Genomic DNA, 25,849 nt, shown 5'->3' on the forward strand with positions numbered 1-25,849 from the left:
AGTCCTCTTACCAACCCTTGCCGTCTCCACAAGGCCCATTACCAACCCTTCCCTATCAACCAGTCCCATTACCAACCCTTCCCCTCTCCACCAGTCCCATTACCAATCCTTCCCCTCTCCACCAGTCCCATTACCAACCCTTCCCCTATCCACCAGTCCCATTACCAATCCTTCCCCTCTCCACCAGTCCCATTACCAATCTATCCCCTATCCACTAGTACTATTACCAACCCTTCCCCTATCCACCAGTCCCATTACCAACCCTTCCCCTATCTACCAGTCCCTTTACCAACCCATCCCCTATCCACCAGTCCCATTACCAATCCTTCCCCTCTCCACCAGTCCCATTACCAATCCTTCCCCTATCCACCAGTCCCATTACCAATCCTTCCCCTATCCACCAGTCCCATTACCAATCCTTCCCCACTCCACCAGTCCCATTACCAATCCTGCCCCTATCCACCAGTCCCATTACCAACCCTTCCCCTATCCACTAGTCCTATTACCAACCCTTCCCCTATCCACCAGTCCCATTACCAACCCTTCCCTTATCCACCAGTCCCATTACCAACCCTTCCCCTCTCCACCAGTCCCATTACCAATCCTTCCCCTATCCACCAGTCCCATTACCAACCCTTCCCCTATCCACCAGTCCCATTACCAATCCTTCCCCTCTCCACCAGTCCCATTACCAATCCATCCCCTATCCACTAGTACTATTACCAACCCTTCCCCTATCCACCAGTCCCATTACCAACCCTTCCCCTATCCACCAGTCCCATTACCAACCCTTCCCCTATCCACCAGTCCCATTACCAATCCTTCCCCTCTCCACCAGTCCCATTACCAATCCTTCCCCTATCCACCAGTCCCATTACCAATCCTTCCCCTCTCCACCAGTCCCATTACCAATCCTTCCCCTATCCACTAGTACTAGTACCAATTCTTCCCCTATCCACTAGTCCCATTACCAACCCTTCCCCTATCCACCACTCCCATTACCAATCCTTCCCCTATCCACCAGTCCCATTACCAACCCTTCCCCTATCCACCAGTCCCATTACCAATCCTTCCCCTCTCCACCTGTCCCATTACCAAGACTATCCCTATCCACTAGTCCCATTACCAATCCTTCCCTATCCACCAGTCCCATTACCAATCCTTCCCCTATCCACCAGTCCCATTACCAATCCTTGCCCTATCCACCAGTTCCATTACCAACCCTTCCCCATCCACTAGTCCCATTACCAATCCTTCCCCATCCACCAGTCCCATTACCAACCCTTCCCTATCCACCAGTACCATTTCCAATCCTTCCCCTATCCACCAGTCCCATTACCAACCCTTCACCTATCCACCAGTCCCATTACCAATCCTTCCCCTCCACCAGTCCCATTACCAATCCATCCCCATCCACTAGTACCATTACCAACCTTCCCTATCCACCAGTCCCATTACCAACCTTCCCTATCCACCAGTCCCATTACCAACCCTTCCCTATCCACCAGTCCCATTATCAATCCTTCCCTATCCACCAGTCCCATTACCAATCCTTCCCCTATCCACCAGTCCCATTACCAACCCTTCCCCTATCCACCACTCCCATTACCAATCCTTCCCCTATCCACCAGTCCCATTACCAACCCTTCCCCTATCCACCAGTCCCATTACCAACCCTTCCCCTGTCCACCAGTCCCATTACTAATCCTTCGTCTATCCACCAGTCCCATTACCAACCCTTCCCCTATCCACCAGTCCCATTACCAATCCTTCCCCTATCCACCAGTTCCATTACCAACCCTTCCCCTATCCACCAGTCCCATTACCAACCCTTACCCTATCCACCAGTCCCATTACCAACCCTTCCCCTATCCACCAGTCCCATTACCAACCCTTCCCCTATCCACCAGTCCCATTGCTAATCTTTCGTCTATCCACCAGTCCCATTACCAACCCTTCCTTTCTCCACCACTCCCATTACCAATCCTTCCCCTATCCACCAGTCCCATTACCAACCCTTCTGCTATCCACCAGTCCCATTACCAACCCTTCCCCTATCCACCAGTCCCATTACCAATCCTTCCCCTATCCACCAGTCCCATTACCAATCCTTCCCCTATCCACCAGTCCCATTACCAATCCTTCCCCTATCCACCAGTCCCATTACCAATCCTTCCCCTATCCACCAGTCCCATTAGCAACCCTTCCACTTTCCACCAGTCCCATTACCAATCCTTCCCCTATCCACTAGTCCCATTACCAATCCTTCCCCAATCCACCCGTCCCATTACCAACCCTTCCCCTATCCACCCGTCCCATTACCAACCCTTCCCCTATCCACCAGTCCCATTACCAATCCTTCGCCTATCCACCAGTCCCATTACCAATCCTACCTTTTTCTCTCCCATCTTCCTCTTCACCTTTTTCCCTCCAATCTTCCTCCTTTTTCCCTCCAATTTTCCTTCTCCTCCTTACCTTTTTTCTCTCCCATCTTCCAGTCCTTCACCTTTTCTTGTCCTTCCTGTGAGGTATATAGTGTAAAAATAACAATCTGCCATTTTTATACTTTTGAGCAAGTTTTTTTCTAAAGCAACCACCAGACTCTGCACAACCCATCCCAGCCGAGTTCGACAGAAAAATTGCGCAAGTTTAGGCCTTCGAATCACACGTTGTATGGTTGTTTTTTCTTTATTTCCTTCACTGCACGATGCAGCATGAACTCAGCCGGTGCCAGATGCCGCCAATAATAGAATGCTGCCTCAAGGTGAGCGGCCACCATGTCTTTAATTATTAACGTATGATCCTGATCATATTCATGTGAAATGTATGCTTATGGTGAAGTAATATACGCTTACTTTCGGATGTATAAGTCGATACATAATAGCAGAAAAAAATAAAATGTAATTGTTTTAACAAAACCTCTCAAAACTCCCCTCTCATCTAATGACCTACGCTTTTAAAAAATAAAAAATAAAAACTTAAAGCAGAATCTAAAAGATTCATCATGGAAAATTTTTCAATTTTGCTTTTGTTAAATGATGAGATTTTTTTTCAATTTTGTTGGTGTATCTAATGATGTTAATATTTTTCCAACAATTGTCCCTTCATTGAAAAGAAAACTCATAATGAAAAGCTTGCGCTTCAGCTCCTCTTTCCGATGATGTATTGTTTATTAAAATCGGTCAAATAGCAGTAAAGGAATTTTACAAAAAATGAAACTTAACGATGACGCAAACGTTGGCGTCACAGTATGGAAAGTGTTAAGAGGAAATGGAAGAGGATTAATCCTCTTCCAAACCTCTTAATCCTCTTCTAAACCTCTTAATCCTCTTCCATTTCCCCTTAAGAGGTTTAGAAGAGGATTAAGAGGAAATGGAAGGATTAAGTGGTTTGGCCGCCACCTGCCTTACACTAACGCCTCATATGGGGTCGCTGTTCCTGTATGCCATCTTTATTTTCTCTCATTCACGTCCCGTTCATCCAATTCCTTCACCGTCAGGTCTTCTTTTATGCAGTCTACCCACCTTCTCCTTGGCCTTTCTTCCTCTCTTCCTTCTTCCTGCAGCCTCCTGAGCAGCCAGTAACTTAGCTTTACAGGTGCACACTCTTTTACCGTGTGAGTTTGTATTCCTATACATACATACATACATACGTACATATGCACTTTCCTATGTATGTGTATTTGAACATGGTGCATGATCACAAGAAATCTAGTAAAGTAAGGGTGACAGACTTGGGAAAGGAATTTTGTTCAAGGCTACCCTGCAAAGAAATAAGCTTCAGACAGAAAGGAATTTGCTAATTGGAGTAAGGGCATTGGGTTGAGAGCTGCTCCTTCAAACATGAGACTTTTTCCAGGGGGCAGCATAAACGTGTGGGATCTTGATATAAGCAATCTTGCTCCCTGTCATGTATCCCTCGTATGTTAAGGGCCCACTGTGCTTGGTTTCCCAGGCTGCAGCAACAGGTGATGGAACTGGAGGGTCGTCTGAGGGAGCTGGAGACACTGGCCGGCCTCCCCGAGAACAGCAGTGCCTTCAGCCAGTGCCAGGAGGATAGTGCTGGCAGCCAGGGGCCAGAATGCAGCAGTGCCACCAGCCAGTGCCCCTCCACCTCTGAGAGCCTCCCCGAGTCCCCGTCATCACAGCGGTGTGGCTCAGCACCTCCGCACTACCCACCTGGCTTCCCGAGGCCGTACCAGTGCCATGGGCCGGCTCTGAGGAAGGCAAGTGATCCTGAAGGTGGCGCTGGCTTCCTTCGGGGACGCACCAGGGCCTCCACCGGGAACTTGAGTCACTGCGGTCCTGGGGCGAGGTCATCATTTGTGAGGAGGAAGTACCGCAGCATCAGCCTTCGAAGGGTCAGACGAACTACCACCGCCATCACACCCTTTGCCGGGAGACAGGTGTGCTATTATTCGTTCTTACCTGCATGTCTCCCTCACTTTAAGGCTGTTGGTTTTCTTCTTTCTGCTTACACTCCTTTGAAATGAAACCCAGTACCCTGTTTGCATGAGTCCTAGCCTGAATGCATTGGAGCTCACTAAGACTCCTAACGGCCGTAGTATTTTATTCTTACTTTTTTTTTTCATTTGTTTTGTTCATTAAATTTTCGTTCTGTTCCTTTTATTCTTTATCTTTTTTTCTTGAAAGGTGAGAAGGAGTTGGTGTCAGTGTGTTATGTTGACGCACACACCTCAGATTGCTTTTGCTAATAATTATAATTTTTCCTCGGATTACTTTTTCTAATAGTTTTCCTTTGTTTTATGTCTTTTTTCTGTGTTTTCATCTAACTTTTCTTCTTTTTCTACTTTCTTGGGAGGTAATGAAGAGTTGGTGTCAGTATGTTACACACAGCCACACCTCAGATTACTTTTTCTAATAGTTTTCCTTTGTTTTATGTCTTTTTTCTGTGTTTTCATCTCACTTTTCTTCTTTTTCTACTTTCTTGGGAGGTAATGAAGGGTTGGTGTCATTATGTTATGCACAGCCACACCCAACACCAACACATGAACTATCTGTTGCAGGGGCGGCCAGGAGGAGACAGCCAGAGGAGCAGCACGGCCAGCCTGGAGCAGCAGCCAGCCAGCAACAGCAACACCAGCAGCAAGTCATGTATTGTCACTGTGGCTGAGGTGCATCTTTCCCCCGAGACCACCGCCACCACCACCACCACAAACTCAACAGGTCAGAGATGCTTTTGACTCTCACAACAATGGATGGACAATTCTGTTCTGGCCACTCTGTAAGGGAATGAAGACTCGGTTAGAAAAAAAGGGATTAATGTATCTGTTCTTTGCATGAACAGAAAATAACTTATATGGAGTAAGGGCATTAGGCTGAGAGCTACCCATTCAGATAATGTTATAATCTCAGGAAACAAGAAAGAAGCTTTGCAGAAAGGGAGACTTGCCCTTGAAAACAACACAGAGGAAGAGGTGTGGCAAAGGTGGTAGACAGGTTTTTTTTTTGTGTGTGGCTTTGAAGAATTCCTGTATTATTATTAGTAGTATTAGTATTAGTATCACCACTATTTCCTCCCCTACAGAGGGCGATGCTGTGAAGATGTTGGCGCAGAAATTGACCAGCGTGTTGCAGGAAGACAGCACTAACCCCCAGGAAGACATGGATGACCTGGTGTGTGTGTGTGTGTGTGTGTGTGTGTGTGTCCGGTGCCATAGAATAGGAGAGTTTGGCCAACTTGATCACGGGCGCCGTGTTGCCAAAAGAGCCACGTGAAATTCAAACTGATGCTGATACAACATTGTTTTTTGTGCTCTTGGACTTGAGATCTTCAGGCTCTCAAAGTTCAGTACTGTCTCCAGGATTGCGAGTTTCAAGTTTGCGATTCACACAGTTTGCAATAGGGACCCAAAAATTAAATTTTTATTGAAAACTGAAATTGCGATATGACCCGAAAGGAAAAGGAAAAGGCTGCTAAAACCGGGTTTTTTCACACCTTGTTGTGGTCCTTAACTCCTATTCTCGCTCTTACCCACCCCCTGGGCCTTTCCATTGGCCATGGGAAGCATGGTGAGTGGGATCCGGGCAGCCAGGCGCATGTGTGCGAGCAGCCCCGACCGTGCGCTGGGCTTGAGCAGCTGATGGTGATGGTGATTATGAGTGTCGGCGGCATGGCCTTTGCATCGGCGCCACCCAAACGGTATTTTCATTGTGGCCCATGTGTGTGTGTGTGTGTGTGTGGCTGTGTTTATTGTTGGCCCAGGCTCCTCAACTTGCTAATTCTTATTTTCCACATGTGCGGGAATGTGGCAACATGTGGAAAATAAGAATTGGCAAATTGACAAGCCCAAACCTATGATAAACACAGCCATACACACACACAGGCCACGATAAAAATACCGTTCAGGTGGTGCCGATGCAAAGGCCATGCTGCCGATATTCATCATCACCATCACCATCATCAGCCGCCCATCAACTGTTCGAGCCCAGCGCGCGGCTGGGGCTGTCTGCACACATGTGCTTGGCCACCCAAATGGGTGACCAAGCACAAGATGTCGACGGTTTTCAATTTTCCCCATAAGGATAATGGTTCAAAGTTTGCGATTTCAACGTTTGTGACCCGCAACGTCGACCTATTTGTCGCAAACTTGGAGACAGTGCTGAACCTGGACCACAAAGAAATATTTTATCAGCAATGATGTGAATTTCATGCAGCTCTTCTGATAACAACATGGCACCAGTCACAAAGAAGGCCAAACTCCTATTCTGTGGCTCTGATCCTGCTTGTTTGTCTGCCTGCCTATAATGTTACTGTTAATATACTCACTCCATACCTATAGCACCACCACCACCCTATTCTCACCACCTAACATGGCCACAGGTGTTGTCTGCACCGCACCCGCTGGCTGGCTGCGAGTGTGCCGTGTGTCTGCAGCTCTCCACACACCCGGACGTCCTCCCCTACGAGATTGTCACAGAGTACGTGTTGCCAATGTCATCGTATCTGAATAAGTTGTAGCACCTAAATACAGTGGAACCTCGAGTCACGAACGCCTCTCATCACGAACATATCAGTTCACAAACAAATTTTCCGAACAAAAAAATATCTCGGGTGACGAACGGTCTTGACCTACAAACACACAAGCCGGTAACATCATGGGGTGACAAGCGGGTAGCTTTGGCTGCATACGCAACATGGAAGGGGACTCCCCTTCCAAACAATAATATCTCTTCCCTGTCCCTTTCTTACCACCATCCACTTATTAAAACTGGTGTCACACGAGGCTTTTTTCCTCCAACCACATTGGTGGTAGTGGCAACCGAGAACTCCAACATTTCCGGGTGTGCGCCACACAGGGCCAAGGTCGGTTATCTGTATTCACATTAACAAAGCAGTCAGCTAGACAAATTCAATGGAATCAGTGTTTGTATAAAATTGTGTTAATTATTAAAAGAAATATTATATATATATATATATATATATATATATATATATATATATATATATATATATATATATATATATATATATATATATATATATATATATATATATATATATATATATATATATATATATATATATATATATATATATATATATATATATATATATATATATATATATATATATATATATATATATATATAAGTGTTTTTTATTAATCCTCACTACGGGCCAAAAAAGTTTCCATTCAGATCCTAGATATGGCGTGCCAAATTTCAAATGTCGCTATTGAATATAACAAGTTTTCAGCCATGAACTCAACATAATCATCATGTATTATATATGATAACATGCAGAATTAAATGGTGCACATAAAGAAACATAAATTAATTGATAATTTTGAGATGTAAGCATAATTATAGAGATCAAATAACTCGTATATTGGCAAAAGCGAGCCAGGATGCAATATGTGCGTCCTCGGATATGGTACGGGGCACGCAAGGACGCAGTATAAGCGTCCTTGTGTTGAAGGAGTCAATGCATGTTTATTATCTGATTTGAAACATGCTTTTCTTTCTTTCTTCTCTTAGTATTATTTTCCTTCCCTAATTGATGTTGCTGTTATCATTCTGTTGCTAGTATTTATTTTTGTTTTAGTTAATTGCAAGGCACATTACTATATTTTTTAGCTGCATTGCAAGTCACTGCGTTACCTTATCTCTGGTCTTGCAAGTTAGTGCATTCTTCTCTCTTCCACGGACTTGGCTGTGATGGGACTGAAAGACGTGAATGGTTTGTGAGGTTGAACTGAAGAGAAGCGGTCGTGTCCACTCATTTGTGTTAGGTGTTGGTTTATATGTTGTTTATTTGTTTACCTTTTCATTATTAGTTTTTTGGCTTGCATTTGATTCTTTACTTGTTTACTATTTTTTTCATTTATTTCTCACTTAAAGTATTTTTCTATTTTTGTATTGAATTTTTCTTTTTTTATATATATATATATATATATATATATATATATATATATATATATATATATATATATATATATATATATATATATATATATATATATATATATATATATATATATATATATATATATATATTATATGTGTGTGTGTGTGTGTGTTAGGTACAAGAAACCCCTCCCCCTAATGCCTCATCACCCCCACAGTGAGGGGTCGCTGCTTCCCCGGGGCAGTACAGTGTTGGTGAGTGGCCAGCGGGTGGGCACTGTGGTCTACTTTGGGCACTGCAGGCACCAGGCAAAGGGCGCCAGCAGCCCACATCGACTCAAGGCATCACCAACACCCCAGCAGCAGCAGCAGCTCCCCTCATCACCCAGCACCCAGCAGGCCCCCACAGCAGGCAGCTCACCACCGCCACCCCACCAGCAGCTGCCTCTTCCTGCAGCACCCAGCTCCTGCGATGGGCCACAAGTAGGACCAGCCAGCCCCATCGGGGTGACTGTGATACTTTGGCCACCAGGTGAGTAGTGGTGGATGTCAGGTGGCTGAGCAGTAGGTAGTAGTTGCTTGTTCAAATTTGCCTACTCTCACCCCATAAGAAATTGTCGTGAGAGCTTGCACCACAAAGGAAATGGACAGATCCTTCTGTGACATCATAGTGAAGGAGACTATCATGATCATCATCTCATCAATGCCTGCTCCTAGGAGCTCCCACCAGAGGATGGCCACAGCAGAAGAGTCTCTATCTTTCTCTATTCATGCTCTCCCTCCTTGCCTGCTCAAAGTTTCTCAAGGATTTTTCACCCCTCTCCCCAACGTACTCCTGCACCCTATCCCTCCATTTCACTGGAGGTCGTCCTCTAACTTTCCCTCCCTCTATCTCACTCACATACACCCTCCTGGTCATCTTACTCTCCTCCATTCGCTTCATTTAACCAAAACCACTTTAAAGTCTGTCACTTCACTTCTTCCACCACTCCACACTTCTTCCCTTCACCCACATGACACATTCCAAAACACTCATACACCCTTTCATTACTCATTCCATCCATTCTACTCACACCACATGCACTCCTCAAATAACTTATTTCTTCTGCCTGCACTCTAGACCTCTGACTTTCATTCCAGGCCCATGTTTCACTTGCATATGTGAGGGTTGGTACTATTATTGTATTTCTCAAATCCCTCTTTACCTCCATGCTCACACTTCTGTCATTCATGATTCGTCCCAAAGACTGTACCACCCTTCTTCCTTGCAATTCATTTTCTTTTGTCTCTCTCTCTCTCTGTACCACCATGCTTACACAAAACTGATCCAAGGTACTTAAACTCATTAACCTCCTCCATTTTCTCACCATTCAAAATTATTTTGCATTCTTTTTTCACATTCAATTCCCACTCTATATGGGCATACAAAATCCACGACCTCACTTCTACTCCGCTCACAAACCATCACTTTACTTTTGTTGACATTTACTTTCAGCTTTCTCCTTATACAGACACTCAAAAACACTGACCAAATTTGCAAGTCACTTTCGTTTTCTGCAATGAGCACCATGTCATCAGCAAACAGGATTGAATTCATCACCCACTTCCTTCCCTCAGCGTACATTTTTACTCTAACTTCTCCAACTTTGCCCTTCATTTCTCTCATAACACCATCCATATAAATATTGAACAACCATGGTGACATGACACACCCCTGCCTAAGCCCACTTTTTGCTCAACATGTTCACTTTTTTCTCCACTAATTTTGACACATGCAGATGCATCCTCATAGAAAGACTTTATTTCATTAAGCAGTTTTCCTCCCACACCATATATCTTTAATACATCCCACAATGCAATCCAATCGACTCTGTCATAAGCTTTTTATAGATCCATGAAGGCAGCGCATAGTTTCTTTTCTTTTGTTAATATTTTTTCTACTACCATCCTGAAGGAAAATATCTGGTCCACACATCCCCTTCCCTTCCTGAAGCCTCCTTGCTCTTCACTGATTTTCTCTTCTGTAAGTCTTTGCACCCTCTCTATAATGACTTTTCCATATACCTTTCCAGGTATACTCGGAAGACTTATACCTCTATAGCTCCAACACTCTCCTCTCTTGCCCTTCCCCTTGTAAACTGGGACAATGATGCCTTTTGTCTAGTCTGCTGGCACCACCACCCCCTCCCATGCTACTTCACATATCTTGACCATCCATTTAGTAACTACATCTCCTCCACACTTCAACATTTATGCTGTGCTTCCATCAATTCCTGCTGCCATTCCATTTTTTAATCTTTTTATTGCTTGATTTACTTCTTCATATGTTATACTTCTTTCTTTATATACTCCTCCTCTACCTCCACCCAAAACTGCTGCTGTTACAGCTGCTGGACGTCCATCCTCAAAATTCATTAAGTTTTTGAAGTATTCTCTTCATCTCTCTTTCACAGCTTCCCTGTCTTTCAACATCGTTTCATTCTCATCCGTAACTTCATTTATTTTACTTTGAGAGATATTTTCTGCATTTCTTTCGCTTTTTACTTCTTTCCAATATGATTTTCTGTTCCCTTTACTATAGATTGGGCATGTCAATTTGGTGTGTGTTTGTGTACACATATGCACATGTTGACCCTTAATATAAATTGATAAATCTCATTGAACAATGCCTGAATTTAGCTTAAAATTGGAAAACAGTACCTATATTTTTAATTGAGGATCTTTTGTATCAGGGAGGAAAAATGGGAGCAATAATGACAACAAAACATTTGTTGACAGCACATCCATAAATACTTAAAGTAGCTTCTTTCCCTAGACGAGGGTGAAGTGTTTGTGCCGCTAAATGAAGTCATCTGTCAGCTGGACGACGAGGGGATTCCAGGCAGCTCCGAAGAACAGTCCAGCCTTGTCGAGGAGGGAGATGACAGGAGAAGCGTCGGTGATGAGGAAGACACCCCCGCCATCCTTCACAAGGGCAGCACGCACCCTGACCACACCCTCACAGAGCTACAGGAAGCACCTAAAGGCATGACAGAGACAGAGTGCATAATGGAAGACGCGTTACCTCCAGTGACAGGCTTTGGTGCCACAGAGAACAGAGAAAAACCTTGCAAACACCCTCGCCTAAGGTCAGTTTCTGCCTCCCACTGCTCGTATGAAACACTGGAGCACGGCAACGAGGCAGCAGAGTCAGACAGAGGAGAAAAAACAGACAGAGTACCCAAGACCCACACACTGGCCAGGCTGAACAGCGCAGACGCAGCACGAAAGAGGACACATGCAGGAATGAATCACAGCCTGCCGGCCTCCCCCAGACAGTGGAGGGAGTTTGAAGGGGATCCTGAAGCACACTACTCGGACAGCGACAAAGGGAAGCTCCAGTTTGGCGACACGTGGGACTCTGGCTGCTACATGAGTCTGGGCCGGCAGAGCAGCGAGTGTTCTGAACAGTTTTCTGATCTCGAGAGCGAGTACAGCAGCACACCGTGGGCCAGCAGCTTGGAGGAGGCGCTCGACTCAGTGTGGAAGAGACACAGACAACGCGACGCCCACAGCCCCTTTCCCAGGAGACAACCCACTGACACCTTCTTTGTGGATAGGGAGATTGAGCTGCAGGACTACAGGATTCTTAAAAAGGTCAGATTCATATCAAGTATTTTTATTGATCATTCACAGGTGTCAGAAATGGTTGTTGATGGACACGTGTATATCATGTTGTTCTAAAAACAAAAACCTATACTTTTTTGTTGGTTTGTACTAATGAGGAGTATTATCATGTCATCAACAGCCACCAGCACACAACCTCAGTGCTCTTGTAGCCCTTGTCTTATTGGTCAGTTCCTTGTTGCAGTTTTTATTGGCAAAATAAGTCTGATACCTGACAGATCGTTAGGCTACACGACACTGGGCAGTGAATTAAGGACATCATCAAACAAAGTGATGTTTGTAAACATTTTGTGAGATATCGGAGGAAGTGCTTCAAAGACAATGTTGGTGTAATTCATGGCCAAACCACATCCAGTTAAGTCCACAAAGATTTCCTTCAGGAATCTGACAGTTCTCGAGACAGCTTATTCCTCATTTCTTTCCTGAGGTTTACCAGAGAGCCCTTGGGGACGTCTTCTTGGACGGAACAGTGGATGTCTACAAATGTACACTGCCATTATCTCTGAGGTGCATCACCCAGTTTCTCAAAGAATGTTATGAAACTCAAGCTTCCTCAAAGATTTCTTTCATTTGTAGCCAAGCCTTGTGTTGTCCAATGATCTGAGCTCTCATTTCGGGTGTCAGAGCTATTTTTGCCCGCAATGACAGCAGTACAGGCCTCAAGGCTAGAGTAATTTGCAACCAAGTAAAGGTAGAGCATTGGCATCACTCGCCACATAAGGCACACAATTCTTAGTGTTCATTTACAGATGTTGCTTTAATGTTATCATGTGATTAGCAAAATAGTAGAGTAGAGAAGGGAAAGAGAAAAGGGTAGTGAGAGGCATTAATGTCTGTGCCTGTGGGTTTGTAAACATCCTGTAGGTGAATCATGGTGCGCTGAGATGGTTTGGACGTGATGAGAATGAACAAGAATGAATTTGTGAAGAGATTGTGTGAAGGAAGGATCAAGGGGGGTTGGCATCAGTAGAAGACTACCAGTGAAGTGGATCAATAAGGTCAGCGAATATTAGAGTGAGAGTTGGAAGTAGCAGGATTGAGTGCTGAGAGGGAGTGCCAAAACAGGGAGAGATGGAGACTTCTGCCATGGCCATCCCCTGGTTGGAAGTTGCAGAGAGAGATACCGTATTTTGTGGCATAGAACGCGCACCTTTTTCATTTAACAAATGCCAGAAAGTTACCCCTGAACGGTATACACCAAAGGTACAGTCACCTCTCGATTAACGCGAGGGTTACGTTCCTGGAGATGTCGCGTTATTTAAACATAATTTCCCCATTGGAAACAATGGTAATAGGGGGGTTACATTCCTGGACACTGGGAAAGTCTGCCTATTTTGGGGATTTTGCTACTCTAACCTTGAAAAAAAATTATTAATACATTAATGGCTCACGGAAACAGCAAGGGCGCACGTTTTCATTTTGTTTAAATTTGTTCTTCACCCACACCGGCCACCGGCCCTCCTCACCCCACGCTCCCGTCACCGGCCGCTCCCCTCACCTCCGCCACTCCGCCTCGCTTGCCTCCTTCCTCTTCCTTTGACTGCCCATGCTGTTGGTGACAAGGATGACTCCTTTGAGTTGGAGTTTTCTAAAGAAAGATTTGCTGCATTGCATTTGTGAGTTGCTGACACAACAAAGACGCGTCCTCGCACTCACCATCATCGCTTTGTTGATGCGTCGCTGGTCGTCGTCGTCTGCCAGGTCCTTGTCCCGCTCTCCCTCCTCCCTCCTCACCACGTCTTTCCACCTCCTGTGAGGAGGTGGAAGGACAAGGTGGGGAGGGCGGAGGGAGGGGGTGGGGGGGGACGGCAGCGGCGACCGGTGACGCATCAACAGGGTGGTGATGGTGAGTGCGAGGACGCGTCTTTGTTGTGTCAGTGACTTGCAAGTGTGGTGTAGCAATTCTTTCTTTAGAAAACTTTAACTTGGGGGAGTTATCTTTGTCACCAATAGCATGGGTGGTCGGGGGAAGAGGAGGGAAGCAGGTGAGGTGGGGTGGTGGAGGTGAGGGAAGTGGCTGGTGGCGGGGGCTTGGGGTGGGGAGGGGCGGTGGCGGGTGTGGGTGAGGAGCAAATTTGAGTAGAGTGGGAGCGTGTGTTTTTGTTGTTTCCGTGACCTACTAATGTATTAATAATGTTTCATTGATGATGTCATCGATGAAATTAAGTATATATATATATATATATATATATATATATATATATATATATATATATATATATATATATAGACCCACCACAGTCCCCAGCAAATTCCTCCAAAATTTGAGCAACTGCAATTCTCATTAGTCGATCTCTGCCAGGACCTCCCTCACCACACCACACACCCCACCCCCTGCTCAGGGGGGACAGTAAACTAGCAGGCAACAAAAATCGCAGCAGGAAAAGGTAGGGCTCAAACTAACTCCTGCCAGCGCCGAGCTATCAGAGCTGTGAAGGTGAGAGGTGTGTGTGTGTGTGTGTGTAGAGGTGATAGTGTGTGTGTGTGTGTGTGTAAGCAGTTTTAACATCACGTTAAAGGAAAGTCGCATTTTAAACGTGTAAAACAAGAGGTACTTTTACTTGTACATCACAGTACACATGAACATGTTTGCACACAAAGGTATGTTATTTACCAGGCAAGTCTTAAACACTTTGCTTGTTCCAGGCAAGGGACGATGCCATAGGGTGAAGGAGTGAGTCCAGGCGCCACAGCTCCAGTGTCTGTGGCTGCTGCTGGCCCTCCTGTTCCTGTCATCACCCTTGGGCAAACACCACCAGCACCACTTGCCCAGCCTTGCTTCCATATCCTGAGGAGCTCTGATATCAGGAATGATTATTTTTTATAATTACATTTGCATTATTTTTTAAATAATCTCACTAATGCAACCTGAAGCTTTAGGTTTAAAAGGTCTTTTGACATTTAATTATATTTTTAAGCTTTACTCATTTGTCTTGCAAATGCATTTTGAAGCTCTTGTTGAAATCCAATCTTTATTTCCTAAGTAATGGGAAAAATTTTAAATAACTTTTTTTTATTTTTTTAGCATGTATAGTGTAAGTGGGATTTGCTAGTCTCTAATTTTTAATGGATACCAAATTTTTAATGCCAAACATGCAGCACACTAAATACGAGACATGGTTTCTGTTGTCAATTTATGGTTAAAGTTTGTTAAACTTCTAACTTTCTAAGGACATGTACACAAACTATTTGTATCATTAACCCTTTTCCTCCACTTTGTGCACATTATTCCCATTAGTGCTTGTATCAAGGATTGACCTAACCTAGAAAATTTAGTTGATACAAAAATGAAACCTTGAGCAACACGCTGATCAATCTTTACATTTGACAAACATATTTTAACGCCTCACCTCTACTTTCCACTTAGTTTTCCTGAGATAGTACTTGTTGGAATGCTGCGTACAGAGCCACAAAATTCCCCTACATGCCTGCTGCCTTCGTGCATTACTAACCAGCTTTTCAGGTGCCTTGTTAGTAGCCCTCATGCATGCCGTGTCGAGCTTGTGGTAGAAGGTAACTGTGAAAAACTGTGTAAACCCTTAATTAACATTGGGAAAGTATTCATGCATGTGTTCAGTTTGGTTCTGCCACAGCCTGGACAAAGGTGTGCAACGAGGGACTAAAAACAGCCACACAGCTTCTTACAGCACTATGGACTTCTCTCATTGTGCTGTCCTTATCCAACATTACTCCTTATGCTGTGCACCATCACTGCTGCCACTATGATCCAGATCCATGCTGTAAAGGGAAACACACAGGTGACTTGGGGTGGAGGAGCTGGTGGGGGGTATTGAGGGCTATCTCCCCTTAATGACATAAAACAAGTGACTTTTCCAGCCAACTTGTGCATTTCCTTCAAGAGGAGAGTATCGAGACACCTCTCCTCCTGAAACTGACCTCTCTTTTGGCCATTTCTAAACTTTTTTATAGGAGTAATGATTAGCAGGCTTTTTTTTCTCTTTCTTGAGCTGCTTCCTTTACTTTAAAAAAAATAAAAAATAAAAAATTAACTTCATACCTCTTACCCGTACTCATTCTCTTTGGCATGATACAACTACCACACTGCTGCAGACTCATTCAGTATCAGCCTAGCCCTTCCTACTCTTCTCGCTTAGCTGGTGATGGTGACGGGACCAGGAAGACAGCAAAGGAGAGATCACTATTTTAGGGTTAAAACAAGTAATGGTGCTATAATGTTTTGGTAAAATAACGGTGCTACTCCTAGTTTTTATATAAGAAGTAAGACAGATTGATAAAGCACGGAAGTTTTAGCTGTTACTTCTACATCATTATATATATATTTCCATTTTTTTTTTTTTTTTTTTTTTTTTTTTTTTTTTTTCATGGTAATTTATCATGCATGTTCTGTTTGCAAGTCACAAATGAATAAAAACTACAGTGAATGGAAATGTGCCTTACATAACCTACAAGACAAAGACTGCAAGAAGAATAGAGGAGGCTGATGAAAATAAGGGTAAAAGGAAAGAGAAAAGTAATAATCTAAATTAATGACTTCAGCAGGAATAACAGACAGATTCAACTTGTACAAATTTGTGCTGTCAACACTGTAATGCAACTCATGGATGGTTTGCTTGGTTTTGGGTCCATGCAGGTGCCAGGTAGCATAAGAAGGCTCTCTCTACAAATACTTGGAAATCTCCTGTACAGTATACCTATGTAATTGTTTAAATTTCTGCATGTTTATATAAAAACTGAGACTGATAGCAGTTTAAGCTGAGGGGTTCATCTTGGTAAATGATAGTGTCTACAAGAGGAAAGGTGGACTTGAAAAAAGGACTTATGAGACATTTAGGAACCAATTATTTTCTAAGTTCAGGACTGTATTTGTGGGGCTGCCTGGCTATTACCTGGGCATGTTGAGGGTCTTGGCGGGGCCGAGGGACAGCACGTCACTGACTCCCCACTGCTGCAGCGTCATGTGGCCGTTGCGCAGGTTCTCCAGGGTGAGGATGGGCACGCCCACCACGCCTCCTGCACCCCTGTTCTGCAGGTTGGTGAGAGGCAGGAAGGAGCGGATGCCCAGGGCCGCCATGCGCTGCACGTTGACGGGGCTGCGCAGGTCCACCAGTGGGATGGCCATGTCCCCGGCGGAGAGGTGCAGCTGGTGGAACTGCTGGTAGTGGTGCTGCTGGCCCTTCTGCGTGGAGAAGCCCGCTGTGCACAGGTGGCACTTGAAGGGCATCCTGGCCTGCTGCTGCTGCTGGTGCACGCGACTGTGGTCCGCTAGCAGGCTGGCCGTGGGGAAGCCGCAGTCACACTGGTGGCACTTGTGCCGCGTGCCCTGGGCCCCCGAAGCAGGCACATCCTGCGTCAGGTCCACGGTAGGGGGGTGGGGAGGCCGCTCCACACTGCTGTTAGACACGTTGCCTCGCATAGTGGGGGCCTGGAGCACCACGAAGTCGTCTCTGTCTTGCTCCTGCCCTGCCAAGGACAGGTTCAACGCCTGCGCTGTCAGCAACTGCCGGCCATCCCTTTCGCCACTGCCATCTTGCCGCTCCCCAGCCGCAGGCATCACAGTGATGCCCTGTGAAGCCAGTGAGTTGGTCACAGCAACCGCCTTAGGGCTGTTGCGGCCACCCTCCTTGATGGCAAAGACGTGCACACTGGTCCGCTGGCTACCAGAAGTGGCAGAACCGCTCTGAGCATTGGAGATGACAGGCAACCTGTCGCTCCTATTGGCCACAGCAATAATCTGACACTTGTCATTCTTGATGTCCCTGTGGCTCGCAGTCTTGCTGGGGGAGTGGCCGGCTGCCCTGAGCATCTGCCGCTTGCCGCTCTGCTGTGACGGGGCATCGGGGCACCCACTGGGGTACATGGTCTGGTGTATGCCCCTACGTTCCACCAGGGCTGGCATGAGCAGTGATTGCAGGATGGAGGAAGCAGGGGGGTGCCCTGGCCCAAGGGTGGGCTGGAGGTGGGCAGCCTGGTGCAGGGAGGGCTGCCCCACATGGCCAGTGAGAGGGGGTCTGCCCTGGACACGTGGGGGCGGGCTGGGGGGGTACTGGATACGCAAAGTGGGTGGCAGGGGAGCACACAAGGGCCTGGGCATGTTGGTGCTGCCAATGCTAGTGCTGGGCAGGTCAGGGTAGGCTGCGGCACCACTGTAGCTTGCTGCCTGGGACCACTGGCTGCCATGGCGGCTCATCATGCCACTCACGCCGGCCTGGCTGGTGGTAGTGTTGGTGACGGAAGAATTGGCACCCCTGGCCCAGGTGCCCCCTTCACTAGCATTCTCCGCTGCTGTGGCTGCGGCTATCCGCGGTCCAGACTTGTAATCGGTGAACCAGCTAGCAGTCGGGTAGGACTCAAATTGAGCCTGGTAAGCCCGCGAGTTATCCCTGGAGTCGCCTGCACCCTCGTAGTTGAGCTCCTGCTCCCCAAGCTCGGGGTTGAAGCCGCTGTTGCTGCCGTCACTTTGCTCGCCAGCCTCAGGGGCCTCCAGGTAGCCCTCCTCTCCTTTGTCCTGCTCCTGCTGGTACTCCTGGCCCTCCTGATGGTACTCCTCCTCCTTTCCTTTGTCCTCCTCCTCCCTCCCCTCCTCCTCGCAGGGCTCAGCTTTCAGACCTTCTTGTTCCTGAAAACTGTTTGGGGTGTCACTCATGCCCTCTTCACTCAGGATCTTGACCTCCCTGCGCTTACGACCGCGGCCACGACCCACCTTGGAGTTTTTGAGCTTCGGTTTGTGGGGTGAACTTTTTTTCCTTGACTCCACCTTGACCTTGGCCTTCCTCAACTGGTACTGCGAGATTTGCCTGAGGTGCACTCGCAGGCTCCTCTCACGCACGTGTCCTTGGTGGTGCGCCTGAAACTCCTTGTGGCTGGCGAACTGGCTGATGCAGCACAGCACGTCCTGCTCCTGCTTGGTCCCCAGGTCATCATGCCCGACCAGCATGTCCAACTCCAGCTGCTCCTTACTGCCCTGGGCCTCCCCCGAGGATCTGCTGGCCTGCCCTTCACTCTCTAGTGCTGCCTTCATTTTCACCGCTACCTTGCCTTCCAGACCTCTTTGTTCCTTAAAACTGACTGGGGTGTTACTCATGCCCTCTTCACTTATAATCTTGGCCTCCCTACCCCTAGACACTCCAAGCTTTCTGAGAGACAGCCGCAGACTCCTCCTCTGTGGTAAGCCTTCAATTCCCTGTGATTGGAAAAATCCTTGATGTGGCAAAGCATCCACCACACCGTGCCATGCTGGCTGCAAGTCAGGAACACCTTGCATGGGGCTGCCTTGGTGGTGGGTGGTGGTGGTGGTGGTGGTGCATACAGTGGGATGCATCCCATTAACTGAAAGAGTTGTACTAGTGATAAGGACTTAAGAAGCCAGTGACTTCCCAAACAAACTCATGCACTTAACTCAAGCTTCTTACCTTTTTCTACTCATGCCAGTGCTCTACAGCCTCTACTCATTTCAACTCTTCCCCTCTACTCAATTCAACTCATTATCTTGAGCAACAAGCAACAGGCCACACCTAACTATAACCCTAAAGAACAAGTGAGTCCCACACCATGTATAACCTCGTGCTTGTTCTCTCCACCCACAACTGTTCTCACGACTCATTCTCTCAAGGAACAAGAGACTCCCTCAACATATATAGATTCAATCTTATGTCCTTCCACAACTGCATTCTTTGGTATTACACAGCCCAGGTTTGGGAACTAATGAATCCTTTACAGCAGTTAGCCCTGAGCAAGCCTGCTGGCATACACCTGCTCATCCATACTCACCTCGCCCTCACTTCTACACTAAAATATGCCTCCACTTACCCTAACACTGCCATAGCCACCCTCACATCCACACAACATCCCTTACACACTGTCACACATATCTCTCCTTCTCTAAACACTGCCATAATGTCCCCTTCATATCGCTAAGGTTCCTCTGGAGAACCGTACATCTGAGGCTGAGGAAATGCTAACAAGAGATGAAGGAAGCACAGAATAAATAACATCCAAAGACTGAAAGTGGCGCATGCTACCATAGATGGTTTCATCTTAAAAGAAGCTTGAGACAAACAATTTCTTAAAAGGAAATAGAGCCAACCATAAGTTTTGTGGGGACAAAATGGAGCAACAATGCTAATGTCCTGGGGTTTTTTTTTACAGTAGGTAAAGTAAGCAGATCAAGGGGAACAAAACCAGGAAACAAAAAAGACCACTAAGTGAGGTTCCAGCAAAAGAACATAATTAGTACAAGTGGACAGAAGTGAGAGTATCAAGACACCAACTCCTGCTGATGCACAACTTTTCAAGCTTCTACATGGAGTACTGTATTACGCCAGATTTTTTAACATCATATTAGTATTTATTAATAGTTATATGGCTAGTTTGCCTTTTTAATTCCATTTTTGGGATGAAGTTATAGTCTAGTACAAATATGAAGTCCTTTAGGGTGAGCCCCGTGCCTCTCCCCAGCGTTGACGCATTATTTATGAAGAATAAAATTTCCTGGCACTTCGAATGGTGAATCAAATTTCTTTTTTTTTTTTCATCATCATTTCATCGATGCCTCCTCATAGGAGCTCCCACCAGGGGATGGCCACGGCAGAAGAGTTTTCATCTTTCTCTATCTGGGCACTCCCTCCTTGCCTGCTCAGATTTCTCCAAGATCTTTCACCCCTCTCCCTAACCTACTCTTGCACCCTATCTCTCCATTTCACTGGAGGTCATCCTCTAGCATTCCCTCCCTCTATCTCACTCACATACACCCTTCTGGTCATCTCACTCTCCTCCATTCACTCTATGTGGCCAAACCACTTTAAAGTCTTCTTCCACCACTCCACACTTCTTCCCTTCACCTGCATGACACATTCCAAAATGCTCATACACCCTTTCATTACTCATTCCATCCATTCTACTCACACCACATGCACTCCTCAAATAACTTATTTCTTCTGCCTGAATCTAGACCTCTGACTTTCATTCCAGGCCCATGTTTCACTTCCATATGTGAGGGTTGGTACTATTATTGTATTTCTCAAATCCCTCTTTACCTCCATGCTCACACTTGTCATTCATGATTCGTCCCAAAGACCGTACCACCCTTCTTCCTTGCAATTCATTTTCTCTTGTCTCTCTCTCTCTGTACCACCATGCTTACACATAACTGATCCAAGGTACTTAAACTCATTGACCTCCTCCATTTCTTCACCATTCAAAATTATTTTGCATTCTTTTTCACATTCAATTCCCACTCTATATGGGCATACAAAATCTACAACCTCACTTCTACTCTGCTCACAAACCATCACTTTACTCTTGTTGACATTTACTTTCAGCTTTCTCCTTATACAGACACTATCAAAAACACTGACCAAATTTTGTAAGACTTTCATTTTCTGCAATGAGCACTGTGTCATCAGCAAACAGGACTAAATTCATCACCCACTTCCTTCCCTCAGCATACATTTATACTCCAACTTCCCCAACTTTCCTCTTCATTTCTCTCATCACACCACCCATATTAAATATTGAACAACCATGGTGACATGACACACCCTTACCTTTAGCCCACTTTTATCTCAAAATGTTCACTTGTTTCTCCACTAATTTTGACACATCCAGATGCATCCTCATAAAGACTTTATTGCATTAAGACAAGAAGTACTTACAAGGATCTGATCAATCTCCTTAGCTACTCTACCCTCACATAAGATTCTAGTTAAGATTGTTTTTAAAAGCTTATTTAAATCAGTGTTCTCATGTTTGAGCAATGTTCCAAGTTTTTTTTTTTCCAATAAATCTATTGTAGTTATGCCATTTTTTTCCTATTCTTCACTTGTGCCATTTTTACCTGTGCCATTAATACCGTTCACCATACTTTACACGTCTTCACCTGGGTCGACACGTGGAGGAAGACCGGTAAATCTACACGTTTGTTCCGCACCAGACTACCTTTTACGCCTTCATGATGTTGAGGAACGCGCAGAATAATAATTATACGCCCGCGGTGCCACGGTTACCGTCCCTGACTATGAAACTGTGGGCCTGGGTTCGAATCCCAGCCTGAGCAGTCGGCGGGCAACCCATCCAGCTGTTGAGCCTTCCTTTCGAAATGGTCAATAAATAGGTACCTGGGGGAACCTGGGAAGGTAAACTGTTGGAGCAGGATTCCCAATGGCCCTGTGCCGGGCTGAGGGTTGTTCCGCCACAGCCAAAGGGCCAATGAGACGAAGATGAGCACCGCCGCCACGCGCAGCTTACCGTTTGCTCCCAACTTTACATTTCAACCAAAGTTGCCAGATTGTCTTACTCAGCCTCTTATATTTACCGACTTCCGACCCAAAAACTGTCTCGTGGACCCAAATAAGGAAATTCACTTATAATTATCGTTAAAGAGTTAATTCCTGATGTTTCTTGGCAATAGTTAAGCATCAGAAACCGGTAAATACCATGCTCTGAGTACGACAATCTGGCAACGGTGATTTTAACCATGATATGAAGGGGACAGAGCTTATTATAGGAACACTAAAACACACCAGCAGGTTTCGTGTGATGAGGTTGAGGGGTGGAGCGTGAACCACTCGGCCACGTGGCGTCTGGGGCGAGGCGGCTCAGTACAGCACATTTGACAGGGTTTTTGAAGGGGTTTGGGGCATTTCCAGAGGTACATTTATGACCCTGGTGGTAGTTTGACCCCTCTTCTGTACCTTAAACGTGAAAAACACCCATGAAAACCCGATTAAACTCCATTTTAGCCTTTGGAAATATATGACATGAGGTGGAAGCGTCTGTGAATACCGATCCTGTGAGGTCGGTATTTCTCACATCAACAATTTCTAGAGGCCAAAAGGTCTAATAAGTCTTTTTTTAGGTTCATGGTACAGAATAAGGGTCAAACTACCACCAGGGTCATAAAAGTAGCCCTGCAAATACCCACATATCCTAGGAAAGCCTTGTTAAATATGTGTACTTGAACGCAGAAATGTTTAAGAATACGGCCATCATCGGGGTGTCTAGTGTGGCCAGCCTGACCTGACCTCCTCACGACCCTCTCGACACACCTGACCTCCGGGGCGGCCTTCCACACCCCGTAAGATTGAATGATTAAACACACCTTGTCGCCGGCTGTCCCCCGTGGCCGCCCGCTCCGCCATTGTCTGACTCACGTGTCTGCCGCCGAGCACCCGAACCCGAAGGACAGTCTTCCTTTTTGACAAGACCTTTTGAATTTTTTTATCTTACTCATGTATGCATATATCAAGGCCCTCTAGCCCCTTCCTTTGTGACCAAGAAGGAAATATGTAAAGAATGGAAAGGCTATCAATCATAATTTTCAGAAATTTGTAATTTGTGATCAGAAAATATATTATACGGATAACATGAATAGGCTACGGCCACGTGAGCCTACCTCGTCAATCAGTGTTTCTCAAAATAATCTCCTGCTCTTATTCAACTCAGCAGCTCCATTGTTCAAGTGCTGAACATACAATAGTTACTCAGCCACTCTACACTGTCCACTGTCAAGCACAAAACGGTCATTAAAGGTGATATAGCGGCAAAGGTCGACGTCACAGGTCCTATACGCGTCCCGCGTCGCCTGCCATTCTCCCCGTCATAATACAGAAGGCGCATAATACATACTCACCACTGTCACCAGACATAAGTTCACTTGGTGCCTCTACAATAAAATTATATAGTCCTCCAATCACTTTGACTGCACCTTACACCTAAAATCAAGTAAATATGAGAGGCAAAAAGGAGAGAAGGCACACTTACGACTCTCGTGCTCTCTCTCTCTCTCTCTCTCTGCCAGAGCCATCCCAATCTCGTATTCCTTTTCTTCCTGTCTCCCGCTCCCGCTACAAACACCCCTCCGCCGCTTTCAGTTGACAGCACTCTACACACAATTTTATGAACCCATCATTTAACACTTTACTTTTTTTTTACTCAGAGCACACCTTGTATCCTGCCATTAACTCAAAACAAAACCAAGGGGGAAATAACTCGGTCAGTCGGTGCCACTGAGCTCTCAATTCCACACACACACACACATTCGTAATCATAATACTACTATACATATTCCTATTATTTTTCTGTAACATTTATTTATTCATTATAATTTTTCTTTGCAAAAGGGGGGGGCCATGGCCCCATGCCCCCACCCTTGGTACTCCACTGATGGCGCATGTCCTCCACTGATCTAAATTTCTTCACCCAGAACACAACAGTAGGCTGTAGCTATGTGTTGGTGAATCCTACAAGAGTGCTCACGCATTTCATGATGAGCTCGTCTCACTATATTACCTCCATTTCACAGCGCCCTGCACCATGACGCGTATTTATAGCTTGTTGCCCCCACAAAGTCAATAGTCTATTCATTTGGGCAAGGCCACTCACGATGGCTTAGTCCCAGCGACTCCACTTCCCCCTTCTGGCTGGGTAGCTCCGAGCGGGATGATGTAACCTACTTGTCATGTTAAGTAGTGAACATAAAATGGTAAGTAGTAATAATAAAATGTTAAGTAGTCAACACAAAATCAGAATGTAGATCCTCCATCTTCACGTCGTCTTCTGGAGTGAGGCGGCGCCGCGGCAGATGAGCTACCCAGATAGAAGGGGGAAGTGGAGTCGCTAGGACTAAGCTACCGTGAGTGGCCTTGCCCAAATATTCGAATATTTTATCTTTTATTTTTTTATAGTCTGTATACAGCCTTTCCAAGTCCCAAGTTCAACAGTTCTTCGAGCGAGAGGAAGAGCATTCAAAGGATTTAATATATAGATAAGTTGATAGGTAGCTACTACAGGGCGTACGTGGTACTATAGCCTGGTGTTGCAAGAGTGTCAAGGCCAATCCCGGTGAAGCAAAATACATCCCGACAGTAAAAAAATAAAAATAAAATAACATTTGGCCTGTTTTTACCTCCACGGCGTCTCCTGCCGCGCCGGCGTGTGCTGGCAAGGCTCGAGGCGCCCCAGCCTGTGTCTATAGCCATGTCCTCCCCCGCCGAAGAGGACTGGGGAAGCAAACAGCAGGCTGACTAGCTGGCTGCCTGGGAGAACAGGCCACCGCCACTTAACACCACGTCCAAGGAAATACTGAATAAAAATAAAAGGGGTTGAGTCTTGATTGCCGAACCTCCAACTGCTTCACAAAGTTTCGAAGGTATTTTCAAAATGCCGTAATAATTTCACAAAGATAATAATTGAATATATTAAAAGTTTCTTAACGGGTTCAGTTAATAACAAGAAAGAAAACAGACTACACATATACCACTTTGAAGCCCGGAGAGGACGAGCTGAACACTGGAATTTGCGGGTTCACGATGCTGTTCCGAGCGCCGAGTGAGATAATTGACAAACTAACATTTTATAGCATATACCTGGTGGATCCTAAGAAACATACAGGGCAGCAGCAGAAAATAAACCAACATACCTACAGATCTCTCTCTCTTTCTCTCTCGTTGTTTTACTTGCAACAATAAACTATCAATCAATCAATCTCTCTAGAGGAGCAGGTCACATCTCCTTCCTCCCTTCCCTTTTACCACCATATATGAAATGATAGGAAAGAAAAAGCAAGAGAAAAAAAAGTAAACAGATCAAAATCACTCCATGTAGCCTGAGGTGTAGTCAAACCATTTCAAATTGTTCGTTTGGGCGTTCGATTCTGCGGGTCCTTTCCTCCCCTCTGCCACACAGTCCCAACACCTTTGTTTTTCTCTCTCTCATATTACATATAGGTGTACATATGAGAGGAAGGGATAGGTGTTGGGACAGTGTGGCTAGAGCAGAAGGGAGGAAAGGACCCGCAGAATCGAACGCCTAAACGGACTATTTGAAATGGTTTGACT

The 25,849-nt window shown here is 45.6% G+C and overlaps 3 protein-coding genes across 13 annotated transcripts in view; 1 reads left to right on the forward strand and 2 right to left on the reverse strand.

The window, feature by feature from the left end:
• LOC126981809 (uncharacterized) overlaps positions 1–14,830 on the forward strand; it is a 37,676-nt gene extending 22,846 nt beyond the window's left edge. The window contains exons 3-9 of the mRNA XM_050833381.1: positions 3,955–4,405; positions 5,027–5,186; positions 5,548–5,636; positions 6,844–6,941; positions 8,588–8,901; positions 11,185–12,005; positions 14,682–14,830. Coding sequence (XP_050689338.1) covers positions 3,955–4,405; positions 5,027–5,186; positions 5,548–5,636; positions 6,844–6,941; positions 8,588–8,901; positions 11,185–12,005; positions 14,682–14,705 — 1,957 coding nt within the window. The 3' untranslated portion in view covers positions 14,706–14,830. The remainder of the gene's footprint in view (positions 1–3,954; positions 4,406–5,026; positions 5,187–5,547; positions 5,637–6,843; positions 6,942–8,587; positions 8,902–11,184; positions 12,006–14,681) is intronic.
• LOC126981806 (hornerin-like) overlaps positions 14,579–25,849 on the reverse strand; it is a 161,991-nt gene continuing 150,720 nt past the window's right edge. For all 11 annotated transcript variants that reach the window (XM_050833368.1, XM_050833365.1, XM_050833369.1 and 8 more), the window contains one exon: positions 14,579–15,773. In XM_050833368.1, the coding sequence (XP_050689325.1) occupies positions 15,722–15,773 (52 nt within the window). In that variant the 3' untranslated portion in view covers positions 14,579–15,721. The remainder of the gene's footprint in view (positions 15,774–25,849) is intronic.
• Positions 16,900–25,151, reverse strand: LOC126981808 (uncharacterized). Its single transcript, XM_050833380.1, has 2 exons — positions 24,919–25,151; positions 16,900–19,343 (listed from the first exon to the last, which is right to left on the reverse strand). The coding sequence occupies exons 1-2, from the start codon at positions 24,989–24,991 to the stop codon at positions 16,900–16,902; spliced, it is 2,517 nt and encodes an 838-aa protein (XP_050689337.1). The 5' UTR covers positions 24,992–25,151.

This window comes from Eriocheir sinensis, chromosome 49, assembly GCF_024679095.1.
Source record: "Eriocheir sinensis breed Jianghai 21 chromosome 49, ASM2467909v1, whole genome shotgun sequence".
Classification (NCBI taxonomy): Eukaryota; Metazoa; Arthropoda; class Malacostraca; order Decapoda; family Varunidae; genus Eriocheir; species Eriocheir sinensis.

What these genes read in the sequence shown, in the direction of transcription:
- LOC126981808 (XM_050833380.1), bottom strand. Translation starts at nt 24,991, where the DNA reads ATGGCTATAGACACAGGCTGGGGCGCCTCGAGCCTTGCCAGCACACGC. An exon ending in CGGCAGGAGACGCCGTGGAG is followed by an intron (nt 19,344 to 24,918) that starts GTAAAAACAGGC and finishes CAACTCTTTCAG; the next exon opens with TTAATGGGATGCATCCCACT.